Source organism: Cicer arietinum, chromosome 6, assembly GCF_000331145.2.
Source record: "Cicer arietinum cultivar CDC Frontier isolate Library 1 chromosome 6, Cicar.CDCFrontier_v2.0, whole genome shotgun sequence".
Taxonomy (NCBI): Eukaryota; Viridiplantae; Streptophyta; class Magnoliopsida; order Fabales; family Fabaceae; genus Cicer; species Cicer arietinum.
The window spans coordinates 44,022,496-44,039,165 of record NC_021165.2 but is presented as its reverse complement, the minus strand read 5'-3'; the positions used below and the strand labels follow the sequence as shown (position 1 = coordinate 44,039,165).

Genomic DNA, 16,670 nt, shown 5'->3' with positions numbered 1-16,670 from the left:
CAAACAAAAGTATAATATTATATAAAAATAGAAAAGAGTGTAGATTGAAGCACGTGAGAAAAACTAGTTGAATCTCCGGTTTTTTCTTGAATACGGGTATCATATCTGTTAATTAACATGCCACCTTTGCACCAAAACAATACAACGAAGTAAAAAATGTGACATTTTCTAAACCATTCAATTCTGCCAAAAAAAAAAATTTGTTATTATTTTCTTTTTTTGCTATCAGATATTGATATTCAATTCAATGGTTAAAAAACTACCACACTGGTAGGATCATGCATGGATGATGATGGTGGCTATCTTTTATTGAAACAAAGGTGTTAAATTTTAATTGTCCCCAACAAATTATTATTTTTTCTTCATTTTTGTTTGTTTGGTTTCATTCATTATCATAGGATCACCAACAACAAGACAAGACAAGCCAAACATGACGATGTTTTAAGAAATGTTATAATATTTGATGATATGATGATGATGAGTTTGGATTACAACAAAAAAAGGGTGTTGTTATTGTTTGAGATTTAAGGTGTAAAGAAACAAAGAAGTATGACATGTTAACTACATGAACATGACCATGTATGATGTCATCGTGTTATAACGACACATTTATCGTCACATTGTTGTTGGGGAACATACAAAGGAACAAGAAAATTATTATTGTCTTAGAAACAAACAAGGAAAGAGTACAGGAGAGATAGTTGCAGAGGAGGGGTTAGCATAGGTTGGATTTCTTCTTCTTGTATGATTATAAATCCTCTTTTTCAATGATATTTTCCCGCCGCGCCGCCGACTCGACTCAGACATATCTTGCAACATTTAATAACAAGAAAGGTTTATCATCATATATTGATTGCAAGTTTCATTGATAAGTTAAGAGATTGAGAAGTTTTCAGCAAGAGAATTACTTCATTGCACATTATTTTAAGGTTTGGAAATTGAATATTCCAAGTTGGTTGTTAGATTCTGTTGATGGAATATAAGGTTTGAGCAGCTGATTTGGGTGCACAATAATATTTCAGTTAATAATATGGTAATTATCTTTAGTCTTTAATTTATGTTCTAAATAGCATTTAGCTTTTGATCTTTTTATGCCTTTTATTTAATTGAGCTTCAGTTTGTGTTTAATAAGTAGTTTCTATTCACTTTGTATTCTCCTTAGTGTGTGCAAGTTTATCTTAGAAACTTTTGAGTAATTGACTTTAGTTTTGGAATATGGATGTGGTTGAAATTCCTTAGTGGAAAGTGCTCTATTTTGGTGTTGGAAAGCTAGATTATATACTGGTTACAGTGGAATTGAACTTGGATTCTTTAAACAAGGTTTTTGAGTTCGAGCCTTCTAGACAAAAAACAAAATGTGGTTGGGAGAAGAGATTACACTAAAAGTGATATGTCAAATTTCTTAATGGAGATTAGTTATCACTAAAGCGTGAATACTTACGTATCAATAGCAGAATTACCAAAAACTGTATCAATAGCAGAATTACCAAAAACTATTTCATTTTAATTTGTTAGAATTTTGATGATATTATTTTTCGACATTGATTTCTTAGACAATATAGATTATGTCTAAGAAATTTGACATCAATTATGTAAAAAATTTGTTTAAAAAGTGTAAAATATATTTGAAAATCCTTCTAAAAATGATGTTTTTCTAGTAGTAGAAAATAGATATAGTTGCACTATTAGATTTTTTTTAAAATAATTAGAAAATGTGAAAAAGCACTTTTGTTAAACTTGTATCATTAACATGATGTTTTTATAGTATTTAATTTTGTGATTGACATTTACTTGTAATTTGAGAGAAAAGTCTCAAAAGGCAGCTTTACATATAAGCATTTGATTATGATGATGCAAATACGACCTCAAATAAGGTTGTACTATGATGATAGAAGCACTTATTTCCGTTATGAATGTACAGGCTGCTCAACTCAATTATTTTGTTGGTTCTCATGTTTGGGTTGAGGACCATGATGATGCCTGGATAGCTGGAGAAATCCTTGAATCTAATGATCATGAGCTCACCATTAGCTTTGAATCAGGAACAAGAGTGAGTTTACTGGAATCTATATAATATGATCCATGCATACTTCATAAGTCATAACTATTAACATGTATGTATAGAAATAGGTCACACTAGATTATTTTTTTATATGAAACATTTTTTCTATTTAAGGTTGGGGATATTATTGTTTATTTAGGAAGAGAGGGGAGACATTAGGCCATATTTGGTGTCCGTATCATATTTTTTACTAGTAAATGCTAGTGATCAATTTGTTACAAGAGAGAGAAATGTTAACAGCACAAAATGAAATTAAAGTTTGAACCTTCTTCGTAATACTCCTCAATCACCGGCCCAAACCACTGGACTAATCCTTCGGAGACCTAGTATCCGTGTCTACGTCAGTGCATCATGTTAAGATCACAATCATTTTGAGGATGTGTTTTTGTTTTGATGTCAGAATGCCTTAAACTTTTGGTGATGGTGTTTGCATTGCATTGCATCGCATGCAGACATACACAGGAAACATATTATAGCAGTGAACCCTTTTCAAAGGTTACCTCATTTATATGCAAATGAAACAATGGCAAAGTTTTTGGTGAGCAGAGTCCACATCCTTTTGCAATTGCAGGTTATGCATATAGGTATCTTGTTGCTGCTCTCAGTTTCTTTTTTAAATCACTTGGTCATCATGAATTTCAAGTGTTCATAGATTTAGGATGATAATAGTTTAATAATAGTTATATAGTTCACAAAAAAAATTGAAGTTGAAATACCAATTTTGGTTATAGATAATGTTAAATTGTGTCCTCCATAGAACATTACATATGTGTTGTTGAGAGTCTCACGTAGGTTGAGATATGATTTAAAAATATGTTTATAAGGTTTGAATTAGATTGAACTAAGTTCTAAGATAGTATCAAAGTCTATCTAAGATCTGCTGGACCACTCATTATTGGGTCATGCTTTAAATGTCTAGGCTTGGATATTAGGAATGTGTTGAGAGTAGATATGACTAAAAAATAAGTTAATATAAGTGAATGATATTCTTCACCTTTCAAGTTAATTTTGTAGGGTTAAATTAAGTCAAATTAAAATTCTAAGATTAACAATTTATTATGGGTTATCAATAAATCTGTTTTACATTGACAATCAATAAAAACTCACTATTTATCTACTTATACAATTAAATTTGAAATACACTTATCAAAGTGCAATGACGTGGCTAAACAATAACTCTCAAAGCAATCTTCCAATCTATCCAACTCATAGAAGTGTTAGGTCATGTCATCAGTCGTTGTGTCTATATCAGATGTTGAAACACTCTGAACACTTTTAATCCAAAGTGAGCTAAATATTAAACCTAGGAATTTAGATGTTATTTACTTATTCTGCTTATGATATGAAATTATGCAGTCCAATCCTGTTTTAGAAGCATTTGGGAATGCAAAGACTGTTGGGAATAATAATTCAAGGTATTCATTAATCTTTTATAATCTCTTAATTGGTTTATATTATTAATTAAACTGTGTCCTAAGCTTACATATAGTATAAATAATTTCAATCGCTTTGGTAAGTTTGTGGAGATTCAGTTTGATTAATATCAGTCCTAAGTTTACATAGCATAAACACTGTTTTAGGTTGTCAATCACTCTTTTAAAAAATTTCAATTATAAAAAATGATTTTTTTTAGTTGACAAATGCAAACTTTTAAGAGTGATTATTTTTTTAAAAAAGTTATTATCTTACGAAAAAAGTTGTTTTTGTTCTACCGTAATGTAAATCATTAAAAATTAAAAACAATTTTTTTGAGACTACTAAAACCAGTTTATCATTTGAAGCAAACGGTTCAAATTCATTAACGAAATTAACTAGATATTTAAACTGCATTTGCTGCTTATTGTCCAATTTTAGTTATTTAAAAATAATTTCTCTCTTGTTGTAATGTATCTCTGGAAGATTTTTATTCAAATCTATAACATCCATAGAATTACTTCTTTTATTCTTTTGTTATTTGTGATGAAAAGTCCCTTGAAGACTCTTTTTGCAAACGTGTTATGGTGACCCGTGGTGATACTATAATAAAATGTCTTCATCCAAATTCTGCAGCTCTCAGCAGAGAAGCATTGGCAAATATTGTTTATTCAAGGCTTTTTGATTGGTAATTTATGTGAACTTTATTTAAAAAAAAATAATTGTTTATACATTGTTATAAAACATCATATTATTATGCATTGGCTAATGTAATTCAATTTATGAAAATATCTGTTGAATTAGGATTGTGGACAAGATTAATAACTCAATTGGTCAAGATCCAACGTCAAAGAACTTAATTGGAGTTCTAGATATTTATGGATTTAAGAGTTTCAAGTCAAACAGATGATTAATCACATTTTTACCTAGTTTTTATATGAAATTTCATGAATAATAATTCATGAGAAGGTTTATGAGGTGGATTATTTTAGGGTTTGTTTATTTTAGTGGTATTGACACATTTGAATGAAGCCGTGTCCCAACATGTGTCAATGTTGAACACTGATATTTTGATTATATTTAATTAATTTATTTTTTAAAATTATTATAAGTGTAGACGTGTCAATGTTATTGTTGTATCTAGTGTTTGTGTCAGCCGTACTTCACATCTTTTCAAAAGTATTTTTAATTTTTACTTTGTATTTGTATGTTGGTGGCTGGAGTGAAATTTATGAATGAGAGAAGATGAAAGTTAACCAGAAATAATGCATTTTCAAAAATGCTGAAAATAATATTATAACATTTTTCTGAAACTTTGCAAAAATATTCAATCTATTTTTAAATTACATTTTCAAAGACTTTTATAATGTCTTCGCTAATGTCTTGGATTTTTCTTTTGTGCTTACATTACTAACTTTTTGGACTCTCGTATGTGACATTTCCTCAATCCTTTTCGCTTTGAGCAATGTTGCATAAATTTGACAAATAAGAAGTTACAGCGACATTTCAACCAGGTTTCGTTCTTTTACTATATCCATCTTTGTAAGATATCATTATCTGGTAAACAAGTTTCTATGGACTCAATTAACATTTCATTATTTCAATATGCAGCATGTCTTCAAAATGGAGCAAGACGAATATACAAAGGAAGAAATTGATTGGAGTTATATAGAGTTTGTTGATAATCAAGATGTTCTTGATCTTATTGAGAAGGTGCAATTCACCCTTCCATCCATTTTGTCATTTTAGGAAAGTTCTACCAGTTTACCATCTCATTCATGTATTAAATGTGATTTTATCCATATCTCAATGCTTTCATCACTCATTAAAGATGATTGTTTTTCAGTATTGTTGTTAAGAGTCCTTCCTACATTTGATTTAAAAAAAATGTTTATAAGTAGGACGCATCCCTCATTTTATAAGTCGGTTTTGTAGAGTAGAGTTAGATCCATTCAAAATTTTAAGATGATATCAGAGTCTATCTAAAATCTGTTGGACAACCTGCTATCAGACCACTCAGGTCATACTTCAGATGTACTAGCGTAAGGAGGTGTATTAAAAATCCTATATTTGAAGTGATATGTCCTGAAAATAATATTTATAAGTGGAAAACGCTCCTCACCTTATAAGTCGGGTTTGTAGGGCCGAGTTAAGTCCAACCCAAATTTTAAAGAATACTATTATACATTACCATATTCCATTACAGTGATGCACTTCTTTTCTCGAAACTACCATTCAAATAGCATCATTAAGTTAAGCTGTTGTGAATAGTGATTATTTTCTTAATGCTTTAAGTACCTAGATTTTCTAACAAAATAATGAAATTGGTTCAATAAATTGCTAGCTTGTGCCTTGTACATAGAACTTCATATATATGTTTGAACTCTATGCAATATAAATTTTCTGTTTTTTATAATATGATATGTTTTATTTTTATTTCCTTAAAATCTATTCTAATTCAAAGATGAGAACTTATATTCTCTATTTAAATAAGTTTAGACCGAAAAATAAATCATAACAACATTTTACTACCTTTTTCTACATAGTTGTACTATGGTTTTAAATTGCATTGCATTTACACTCTAAGCTTTATATTGCAGAAAAATGATGCCTACAATGCAATTGCAAATATTTCAAAATTCGCAACATTACGGTTTGCAACCACAATTTAAGACCATGATTGTACTTGTTATTTTCTATCCAATATTTCTAATTGATGTTTGTTTATAACTTCAGAAACCCGGGGGTGTTATTGCTCTTCTGGATGAGGCCTGATATGTATTAAATGATCAATACGTGCATATATATATACATGGAATTGCTAGTCTCTTCATTTTGCATCAAGTAAAGTGACATCAACACGTGCATATATATACTTTGAGCAATAACATTCTTTTATATATGGTCCTGCTTATTCTTTGTAGTATGTTTCCAAGATCAACGCCCGAAACATTTTTCGAAAAGCTATATCAAACACTTAAGGACAATAAGAGGTTCAGCAAGCCAAAGTTTCACGCCATTTAAAATCGACGACCGATATTTAAACAAAATCATTATATTTTATTTCACACTATATCAGTGTTATCTTAAAAGTTGTGTTGTATTTAAGTACTTTGTAATCATTTATATATTATATTTTCAATTGTAGTTTATGTACTCATGTCATTTAAAAAAATGCAAATTGTTTTAATACTATATATAAAAGATCTGGTGTTTGAAAAAATAAGATTATTTAAAATAAATGTCTTAATTTTCTAAAATGTCAATCTTATTAAACCAAACAAAATAAAAATGTTTTTCATCAGTTTGGTTCAAATTTTGTGAAAAAAATTGTAAAAGTTCAACTAGATTGGTGTTCAGTTTTTTTCCTCTCCTAAATAAAGAATCAAACTCATATGTTGCAATCGTAGCTCTATCTTTCACAAACTTGTGTAGTTTTTCAGTCTGCTATTATAACAGATTTGGTTCTTATAACAGATTTTGTGTCTGCTATTGCAAGATTGCATTAAAATGCATATTTTGTGTTTTAATTGGTTTGATATGTTACCATTGTTTCATACCAGGCTTGAAGAAAAACTTTCTGATATGGAATCTGAGAATCAAATTTTTCGGCAGCAACCGCTGTTGAGTTCATGGTCCAAAAGAATGTCAGAAAAGTCAGCACCTCCTGTAATTCTGGTAAATAAATAAAAAAACATTGTTTATTATATGAGAATGTTGTTACTCTTAATTGTATATGCACAACTCCCACCAGTACTTTTAATTGATATTTTTAAAATTATGCTCAATTAAATTATTAATCGTTTAAGTCTGGTCCAAAGTAATTATATTTTTAGTTGTTTCTTCATATATATGATTGAGGACAGTTTGGAAAATTTCAATTAAAACAAGTTAATGGAGATTTATATTAATTTCTTTTTACCTTTTTACCTTAATTTCGACAGTCTCACAGTACTATCATCCTTTTTACCTTAATTGGAGATTTATATTAATTTCTTTTTCTCCTTTTGCTACTACACAACCTTTGGAAAATGGTCATCAGGTAAAAAACTGTTTTTAGAATTGAAATCCCCGTTTCTTTCCTTGTAATTTATATCATTTTTGTATTTACTATCAAGAGATAAAAAATGTTTCTTGCATATCCTTTGCCATGGTACCAGTGATTTCTACAACAACAAAAACACTTGTTTCAGAATGTGTGAGGAGATCTCACCAGGAGAGAGATCAAGTATTCTCTAGCAAAACAATTGTTGATTTTAAATAAGTTGGTATATATTTTTGTTCCTTCTAAATATACTATTTTTTGTTTTCAGTCCTTGCAAAATTGCAAATATACAATTTTTTTTCTATTGGTCCTTGCTATTTTATTTTATTTCCAGTAAATACATTGTTCATATTGGAATTGGTTCATGTAGTATGTGTGTAATATTAATTTTAGTTCCTATGTAGTTCATACTGGATGGATTAAAATCAAATATTCTACATATTACATAATAATTTCCAACATAAGCAAATATGTCAAATATGTCCAGGACTAAAATACAACAAGGTCCAAAAGAAAAAAAAAAGTGTACATTTGCAAGGACTAAAAAAAAAACAAGAATTATAGAGACTAAAAGTAAAAGAAATATATTTACGGATACCAAAATATATTTAAACCTTTTTAATATATTGAAGTTACATTTTTTATAATTCCACAACTTTTAGCTAAATTACCCTTTTGATGCTTTGTTTGGGTGTAGGAAAGTGTAGATACACTTTTCAAATGTGTGACAAAAGATCTTGGATTCTCTGAAGGGAACCTATTGGAGCATTTACACTTTATAATTGTTAGCTACATTGGAAATCTTTTGAAGCAGAAAAAACAAGTATATTTGATCGTCTTATTCAGATAATCGCTTCTGTCATAGAGGTAACTTGATGTTTACTCAAACAATTTTTTGTCTTTTTTAGAGATTGTTGCGTCCAGTTTGTTTACGAAAAAAGAAATCGCCACCAATTTTATTTTTTTAAAAGGAATAATTAGATAAAATCTAAAATAAAGTTCTTGAACAAAAAAAAAAAAAAAGATTCGAGAGTCGATTACGAATAGGGAAAATAATATTCCCTTACATGGTACGTTAAAACAGTTACCCTATAATTAATTGTATACATATAATTTATTTATTTTACCTCTAAAAAATAATTAAAAAAAAAGAAAATAAATTATTTACATTAATAAAAGAAGGAAAAATATTTTTTTTTATTAATTTAGTTTGACAAGGAAAAAACATTGCTCCTACGTATCTCCAAGTGCAATAGGCAAATCAAAACACACGTAGTTCTTGGGTAAAAAATATTTATGTGTTGTCCGATTTTTATTATTACTTTATTTTTAATATTTTATATTTTTATACGTATCAAAAAATAAAAATAAAAATACGTAATAATAATAATAACGAAAAATAAAAAGTGAGATGTCTATTCATGGATTATATCTTCTATTTTTATTTTAAAGTAAAGAAAAATTGGTTTTTTTTGTTAGAAAACAACGTAACGTCGCGGTATGAACGAGACCGATGGACGCGACGGTGAAGCAGCCTATTAAAGGATTTGCTCGTACGTTATCGGATATGTCGTAATACAAATGCCACCAACGATTGGGGGTGAGTGATGTGGTGCAGCGAACGAGGATGAATTTCATCCATCGGCAGCGACCATTAATTCTAATCCTAAGGAAAAAAACTAGTAATTCATTGTTATGATTGTATTTTAGTTATTTGATAAAGACGTGATATGACTTTTCTGTTATATTACAATTGGGTGAAATTTATTTTCTTGGTTTATAAACATCAATTTTTTATATTTTTTATTTATTATTTTGTGTTGAAAAGAAAACAATTTTAGGAACGAACAACTTTTAAAAAACAAAGAAAGCTTAACATATGAGTTTATTTTTGCATAAACAAAAAAAGAGAAATAATTTTTTTTAAAAAGATGCAATACAAAGACTAATAAGCAGAAAATTAGAGAAAATAATAAAAAAATGATACCGTACTGATGAATTGATTTTCCCTGAATTGGTTTTTTCTAGACTGATTTTCCCAAGATGAGATTCTCTTCTCCTCTTTTGCCTATTATTCTCTTTTCCTTTTTCTCTCTTTTGTGCTCTCAATTGTGCTCTATTTATAGACTTTTTAAGTGTAAATTACAAAAGACAAGAGAATAATTGTCAATTGATTACCATTAATTTGTTTCTTTTCGTTTTCTTTTCATTTAATTGACCACCATTATACTCATTCTTATTACCATTGATTCGTTTTTTCGATTTCTTTTTTATTCAATTGATCATCATTATACCAATTTTTATTACCATTGATTAATTAATTTTTGATTTCTTTTCATTCAAATGATGATCATTATAATGATTTTTATTACCATTAATCTATTTATTTTCATTCAATTAAATACATTTATTTTTTCTTTATTTATTTTAGAAAATAGTGAAAATTTCTGAAAAGCAATCAGAGGCAGATAGAAATCAAATACATCCATGATTTTCTAAAATTTAAAGGTCTAACTATTTATTTTTATTATTATTTTTATCATTATTTTTTTATATATTTATTGAAAATCTTAAAGTAGCAGACAAAATTAGGTGTCAACAGCTGCCCCTTTTTACATAGAATTTACTTTGAGAATTAAAGTAAGTGATAAGTAAAGATGACAACTCTAATTTTGTCTGAATATGATTTTCGTAAGTCTTTTACCCAATTTCAAGATACTGGTCGTTTTCTCAACTTTGGGTGCGAGTCATTTTCCCGTCTTCAAGATGCGGGGCGTTTTCTCAGCTTCAGTGCGAGTCGTTTTCCCAACTTCAACATGCGGGTCATTTTCTCGACTTTGGGTGCGAGTCGTCATTCCGGCTTCAATATGCGGGTCATTTTCTCGGCTTCGGGTGCGAGTCATTTTCCCGGCTTTAAATTTATAAAATGTCATGAATGAATGAATGAATGAATATGTTGGTTTTTATTAATATTTTTATTGGACACGGCCATTCAAATCATGAATGAGAAAAAACACTTAAACTTTTTTCTTAAACATGATATCTTTGATATTTCTTTTGTCCTCTTCTCTTTTTTCCTTTTCTTCTTTCTTTCTTTCTCTCTCTCTTTTTTTTTTGTTGAAGAAGAATTAATATTGTGATCTTAAGTTGGATCTCATGTTACTGGCAGCCCTGTACTGTAAACAACCTCTACTATATCCGATTTCATTATATCGAGGTATGGTATATGTTTTACTTACCAATACATGATAATCATAAGATGCATTCAAGGAAGAGGGTTAAATTATAAAGATGATAACAATATATATCAATATATTGAGGCTCAATATTCGTCGTAAAAAAAGAATATACATAAGATAAAACAAAAGAAATGGATGGAAGACCTGACTTGGTTACTAGTAATTAAAAGCTATACTGTACTAACTTCTCATGCCATAATCCGATCCATATTGTTGATCCTGTCTTTTTGAGTATATATTCTTTGTTTTTATTGTTGTTGTTGTTTTTCTTCTTCTCTTAGGGTGTCCTTTCAGGTTTTCAACCCAACAGATATTTTTTGTGTACCCTAATTTTTGCCTAAGTCGTCCTTTCAAGTTTTCAACCTAGCGGCTTTTTTATTTTATTTATTTTATTACTATTATTATTATTGTTATTATTATTATTATTATTATTATTATTATTATTATTATTATTTTATACCCTAATTTTTGCCTAGGTCGCCTTTTCTGGTTTTCAACCTAGCGGGTATTCATTATTATTATTTTTGTACCTTAATTTTTGCCTAGGTTGCCAATTTCAGGTTTTCAACCTAACGAGTATTCATTATTTAAGCATGACACTTTTTTACGGCTTCTAAGTTTATAGGGAGGGCTAAAGCTTTTCCATCCATATTTGTGAGGATCAAAGCTCCACTTGAGAAAGCTTTCTTCACGACGTAAGGACCCTCATAGTTAGGGGTCTATTTCCCACGATAATCCTTTTGAATGGGTAAGATCTTTTTTAGCACCAGGTCTCCTTCCCGGAATTCTTGACGACATATTTTTTCTTGTACGCTCTTTTCAGTCTTTTATGATATAATTGCCCATGATATAAGGCTGCCAACCTCTTTTCTTCAATTAAATTCAATTGATCGAAATGTGTTTGTACCCATTGTGACTCCTCTAGTTTGGCTTCCATTAATACTCTTAGCGAGGGAATTTCTACTTCAATGGGTAGCACAACCTCCATCCCATATACTAGGGAAAAAGGGGTTGCCCCAGTTGAAGTGCGTATCGAAGTGCGATACCCGTGTAGTGCAAACAACAACATCTCATGCCAATCTTTGTATGTTATAACCATTTTTTGAATAACTTTATTGATGTTTTTATTTGCTGCTTCAACTGTGCCATTCATTTTTTGTTTGTACGGGGACGAGTTATGGTGTTGAATTTTAAAGGTGGTACACAATTTATCCATCATTTTGTTATTCAGATTTATGACATTGTCAGTAGTGGTCTTGCTTGGTAGGCCATAACGACATATTAATTCCTTTTTTATGAATTTGACTGCCACATTTTTGGTTATATTGGTATACGATGCAACCTCTACCCATTTGGTAAAGTATTCAATTGTCACCAAGATGAAGCGATGTCCATTTGATGCTTCTGGTTCGATCATTCTGATGACGTCTATGCCCCACATTGAGAACGACCATGAGCTGAAAGGGTGTTCAAGGGTATTGGTGGGGCGTGGATATTATCAGCATATATTTGACTATTGTGGTATTTCTTTACATAATTAAAACAATCTTTTCTAGGGTGAGCCAGGAATACTCAACCCGAATAATCTTTCTAGACATGGAGGTGTCCATTCATATAGATCCCATAAGAGCCATTGTGGATATCTTGTAGAATTTATTTCGCCTCATTGACATCAACGCATCTGAGGAGTACCATATCTTGATTCCTCTTATACAAAATATTTTCATTCATGAAAAAGCTCGTGGTTAACCGTCTTAGAGTTCTTTTCTCATTCTCCGATATTCCGAGAGGATATTCTCTATTTATAAGATAATGTTTGATTTCGTGATATCACGGTTTCCCTTCGATTTCTTCTTCCATTACATGGTAGTAAACAGGATGATCTCGACTCTCCATTTTAATTGATGGGATTTCATCATTTCGACTTATTTGGAACATCGAGAATAAAGTAGCCAAAGCATCAACCAATTGATAGTTTTCTCAAGGGACATGGTGAAAAGTGATTTTATCAAATTGTAAAGACAATTATTTTATGCAGGTAAAATAAGGTATCAACTTCTTATCTTGAGTTTTCCATTCTTGGTTAAGCTGGTTAATGACTAGGGCTGAATCTCCATATACTTCTAGAACTTTCGCTTTTGATTCCAAAGCCGCCAAAATTCTCATGGCACAAGCTTCATATTCTGCCATATTGTTGGTACAATCAAAACACAAGCGCGTTGCCTTCCCACAATGTGATGAAAGTCATTTTTTTTTCCATATCTTCGAATGTCATCTCAATTTGATCATACCTAGAGAAAACATTCATAAAAGAGAAGAACGAATTGCAGACCACATTGTCAACCAGAATATCGATGTGAGGTAACAGGGAATCATCTTGGGTTTTAAATCATATGGTGCAGGTTAGTCATCCCGACTTTAAATTAGAGTGTGTGGGTCAGTAGTCCCGACTTTAAATTTATATACTATTGAAAATATGAAATGACATGAATGCATTTGATGAATGAAAAATTTCCTTCATTTTCATCTTTTTTTTTAAAAAAAATTTTTCAATCAACCTTTTTACAATTTTTTATTTCTTTCACCTCCTTATGAACATTACCCTTTGATTCATGGATGAAAAATATGCACAACTTCGAATAAATAGTGGTGATTGTCCTTTTGATCTTTAAAAAGATTTTTGTTACATCTTCGACTAGATCTCTAATTGCCAATGTCTTATGTGTAAAGACATCATACTAGTTTTGACCTCTTAACATTCACATCTCTTGTGCCCCAACATATGATTATGATATAAAATACATTTTGACAAAAAGATTCGTAATTCAAGAAATTAGTTTAGACGATGATATTTAGTGAGAAAATATATGGTACAAAAAAAAAAAAAGAATGATTCATAGGAAGAGAATAAGATAAGGTGATCTCATATGGTTAAATGACCCGATTTATTAGTAGTATTTCATAAAAGAAGTATACTAATAACTCATACCATAATTTCAATCGCGTTATTAACCTACTTTGGAGGATATGATTTGCCCCAATTTATGTTTAGAACCTTTCGGAATATATTGCTTCGACTTTGATATGTGTAAGCCATATTATTTGCTCGTTTTCTTTTATTCCCCAGATAGTCAACTTCTTCATTCTTTTTTTTTTCTTTTTTTTTTGTCTAGGTCGTTCTTCTGGGTTTTTGACCTCATAGGTTTTCATTCATTTTCGCGTAGGTCGCCCCTTCGAGTTTTTGACCTAGTAGGTCTTCATTCAACTTTGTAGCATCTCTTTTTCCTAGGTTGTCCTATTGGATTTTCAACCTAGTGTGTCTTTACTTATTTTTGTACCCTAAATTTTGCCTAGGTTTCCTTTTCAGGTTTTTAACCTAGCGGATATTTATTATTATATTTTGTACCCTAACTTTTGCTTAGGTCGCCCTTTTAGGTTTTCAACCTAGCAGGTATTTTTTTATTATTATGATTTTGTACCCTAATTTTTGCTTAGGTTGTCCTTTCAGATTTTCAACCTAGTGGGTATTTATTATTATTTTATTTTTTATACCCTAATTTTTGTCTAGGTCGTCCTTTTGGATTTTCAACCTAGCGAGTCTTCATTTAGATGTCATAATTTTTGAAGTATCAATGTGTGCAAGTAGTGATAAGTCTTCTTGATCCATATTGGTGTGGATCAGAGCCACGCTTGAATGTATTTTTTTATGGTATTGGGGATCATATAGTTAGGAGTCCGCTTATCTTCTAGTCTGTTTAGATATATGAAATCTTCTTGAGCGCTAATTCTTTCTTTTGAGGCTCCGAAATTCATATCCTTTTAAGATCTTTTGAAATAATTGTCCATGACATGAGGCAGTCAACATTTTTCTTGAACTGAATTCAGTTGGTCATCACAAATCATTATTCTTGATAAGGGGATATTTTGTTTGAATGGGTCGCACTGCCTCTATTCTATATAATAAGAATAAAAGGAGCCCCAATTGTAGTCTGATTCTCAGGGAGGGTGTTCCACTGTTACAAGATAATATTTGGTACGAGAATCTTATATCAATATTTTCTTCTACATTTGATAGTAAGCAGGATGGTTGTAACTTTCATTCTTGTGAATAACTATCCCTCATCATGACTTACTTTTAACATTGAAGATAAAACAGCTACAACGTCATCTAGTTTATTATATTGTTGAGGGGAGGGACATGATGGAAAATGACATCAAATTTTTAGACATTTGTCTAATATGTACATATAAATGATCATCTTCTTATCCCAAATTTTACATTCTTGATTCATCTGGTTGATGATTAGGTTAAATCCCCATATGCTTTCAACATTTCACTTTTGATTTGTTGGCGGCTAGAATAGTCATGGTACAAACTTGTAATTCCTCCATGTGATTGGTATATTCAAAGTACAATTAGATAATGATAAAGATAAAATGATCTTTCTAGGGGATTAACATGGCGTTAACTGTATGTCCCAACATATTGAGGTCCTTTCAAATAATGGATTTTATTTTTATCGTTCTCATCCCGTTCAGTGGAATTAATAGCATGGTTGAAATTATATAATGAAATCTTAGAATCTTAATTACGAACGAACTACTTCCAAATATGTACGACATGGTTAGAATAAGAGAAAAGCAAATAATGTTGGGTAAGAAATAGTTAAATATATAAGGGGTAGAAAGGAAGCAACAACTAAATGCATTTATTGATATTCATAATATTAAGGAAACGATAGTGTGAGAATATAATAAAGTATCGTAAGACTTTATACTTAGCAATACTATTGGTGCTTCAGAAACAAATTAAAATTCATGAGAGAAACTGATAATATCTTCATTGTTGACTTTGCCCTTTGGATAAACTCATAAACTATATGCAACATTGTTAGTGTCTTCAACATAAGGTTTGGTCGTTTTGTTTTCTTTTTCAATTGTCCTTAAATATTCATACAAGATTTGACATTTTTGTTTGGATTGATGAATTTTTTCATGGTGTCAAAGTAATAAGTGATAGTGATAAAAATTCAACATAGACGATCCAATTTCTAGAGGTTCTCCTGTGGCGAAATGCCGAAAAATTATGTCCATGACCGAGGTTCATTAGTATCATTAGTATCAGGTTCAAATCTTGTGGACAAGTGACTTGAGGTAGACCAAAAAGTAGACTAACACTACAAGAAAAACTGTTATTACCTACGGCAAATTTTACCTTTACCCACGGACTATCCATAGGCAACGTAAATTTACCTACGGATTACCCACGGACACGAGTTCGTAGATAAATCGCTCGTAGGAAAATATTTACCGACGGACAAGCTGTGGGACACACTTACCTAGGGATTGTCCGTGGGTAATATGACCCACTGAGTCTCCATGGGTAACGTTACCCATAGATTTGCTGTAGGTAAAATAGTAGATAGTTATCGACGGAAAAGCCGTAGGTTACGTTACCCACGGATCATCCGTGACAAGTCTACTATTTTATATTTAATATTGATAATTTTATCCATGAATTGTCCGTGGGTAATGAAAAAATGATTTTAATTCTATTTTTGTTTTTTTACGGTTTCCTGTATTTTTGAATATATATTTAAAATTAATTGTAAGCATATTAAACATCATTGTCAAAACAAAGTGAAATATTATGTTAAATAGTATTTTCAAATTACACCTCCTGACTGCCACAAATTTCAAAATAAGGGCAACTTGCACTACCATTAGTTTCAAAATACACATTCTCACTACCATAACTTACACATTGTCACTACCATAAATTTCAAAATACACATAACCATAAGTTTCAAAATACACATAACCAAAATACATATTGTCACTACCATAAGTTTCAAAGTACTACTATACGAAACTAACAATGAAATAAGTACTACTCATCGCCGTCATCATC

The 16,670-nt window shown here is 30.4% G+C and overlaps 2 protein-coding genes across 5 annotated transcripts; one reads left to right on the top strand and one right to left on the bottom strand.

The window, feature by feature from the left end:
• Nucleotides 1-322: 322 nt before the first annotated feature.
• Nucleotides 323-8,383, top strand: LOC105852773 (myosin-7-like). 4 transcript variants are annotated; one of them, XR_012163761.1, is made up of 9 exons: nt 323-1,033; nt 1,922-2,050; nt 2,463-2,646; nt 3,419-3,477; nt 4,112-4,989; nt 5,087-5,188; nt 6,076-6,319; nt 7,039-7,153; nt 8,218-8,383. XR_012163761.1 is itself a non-coding variant. In XM_073370484.1 (7 exons), the coding sequence occupies exons 1-4, from the start codon at nt 1,031-1,033 to the stop codon at nt 4,158-4,160; spliced, it is 240 nt and encodes a 79-aa protein (XP_073226585.1). In that variant the 5' UTR covers nt 323-1,030; the 3' UTR covers nt 4,161-4,989; nt 5,087-5,188; nt 7,039-7,153; nt 8,218-8,383. The 4 variants fall into 4 exon arrangements, 1 of the variants encoding a protein (XP_073226585.1); XR_012163762.1 differs by lacking the exon at nt 6,076-6,319 and having other exon boundaries at nt 2,515-2,646; XR_003470005.2 differs by lacking the exon at nt 6,076-6,319.
• A 3,136-nt stretch (nt 8,384-11,519) lies between these two features.
• Nucleotides 11,520-12,200, bottom strand: LOC140920744 (uncharacterized). Its single transcript, XM_073369569.1, has one exon. It carries the CDS (start codon nt 12,198-12,200, stop codon nt 11,520-11,522), a length of 681 nt encoding a protein of 226 aa, XP_073225670.1.
• Between the last annotated feature and the right edge of the window lie 4,470 nt (nt 12,201-16,670).

What these genes read in the sequence shown, in the direction of transcription:
- LOC105852773 (XM_073370484.1), top strand. An exon ending in GCTTTGAATCAGGAACAAGA is followed by an intron (nt 2,051 to 3,418) that starts GTGAGTTTACTG and finishes GAAATTATGCAG; the next exon opens with TCCAATCCTGTTTTAGAAGC. An exon ending in GTTGGGAATAATAATTCAAG is followed by an intron (nt 3,478 to 4,111) that starts GTATTCATTAAT and finishes CAAATTCTGCAG; the next exon opens with CTCTCAGCAGAGAAGCATTG.
- LOC140920744 (XM_073369569.1), bottom strand. Translation starts at nt 12,200, where the DNA reads ATGTGGGGCATAGACGTCATCAGAATGATCGAACCAGAAGCATCAAAT.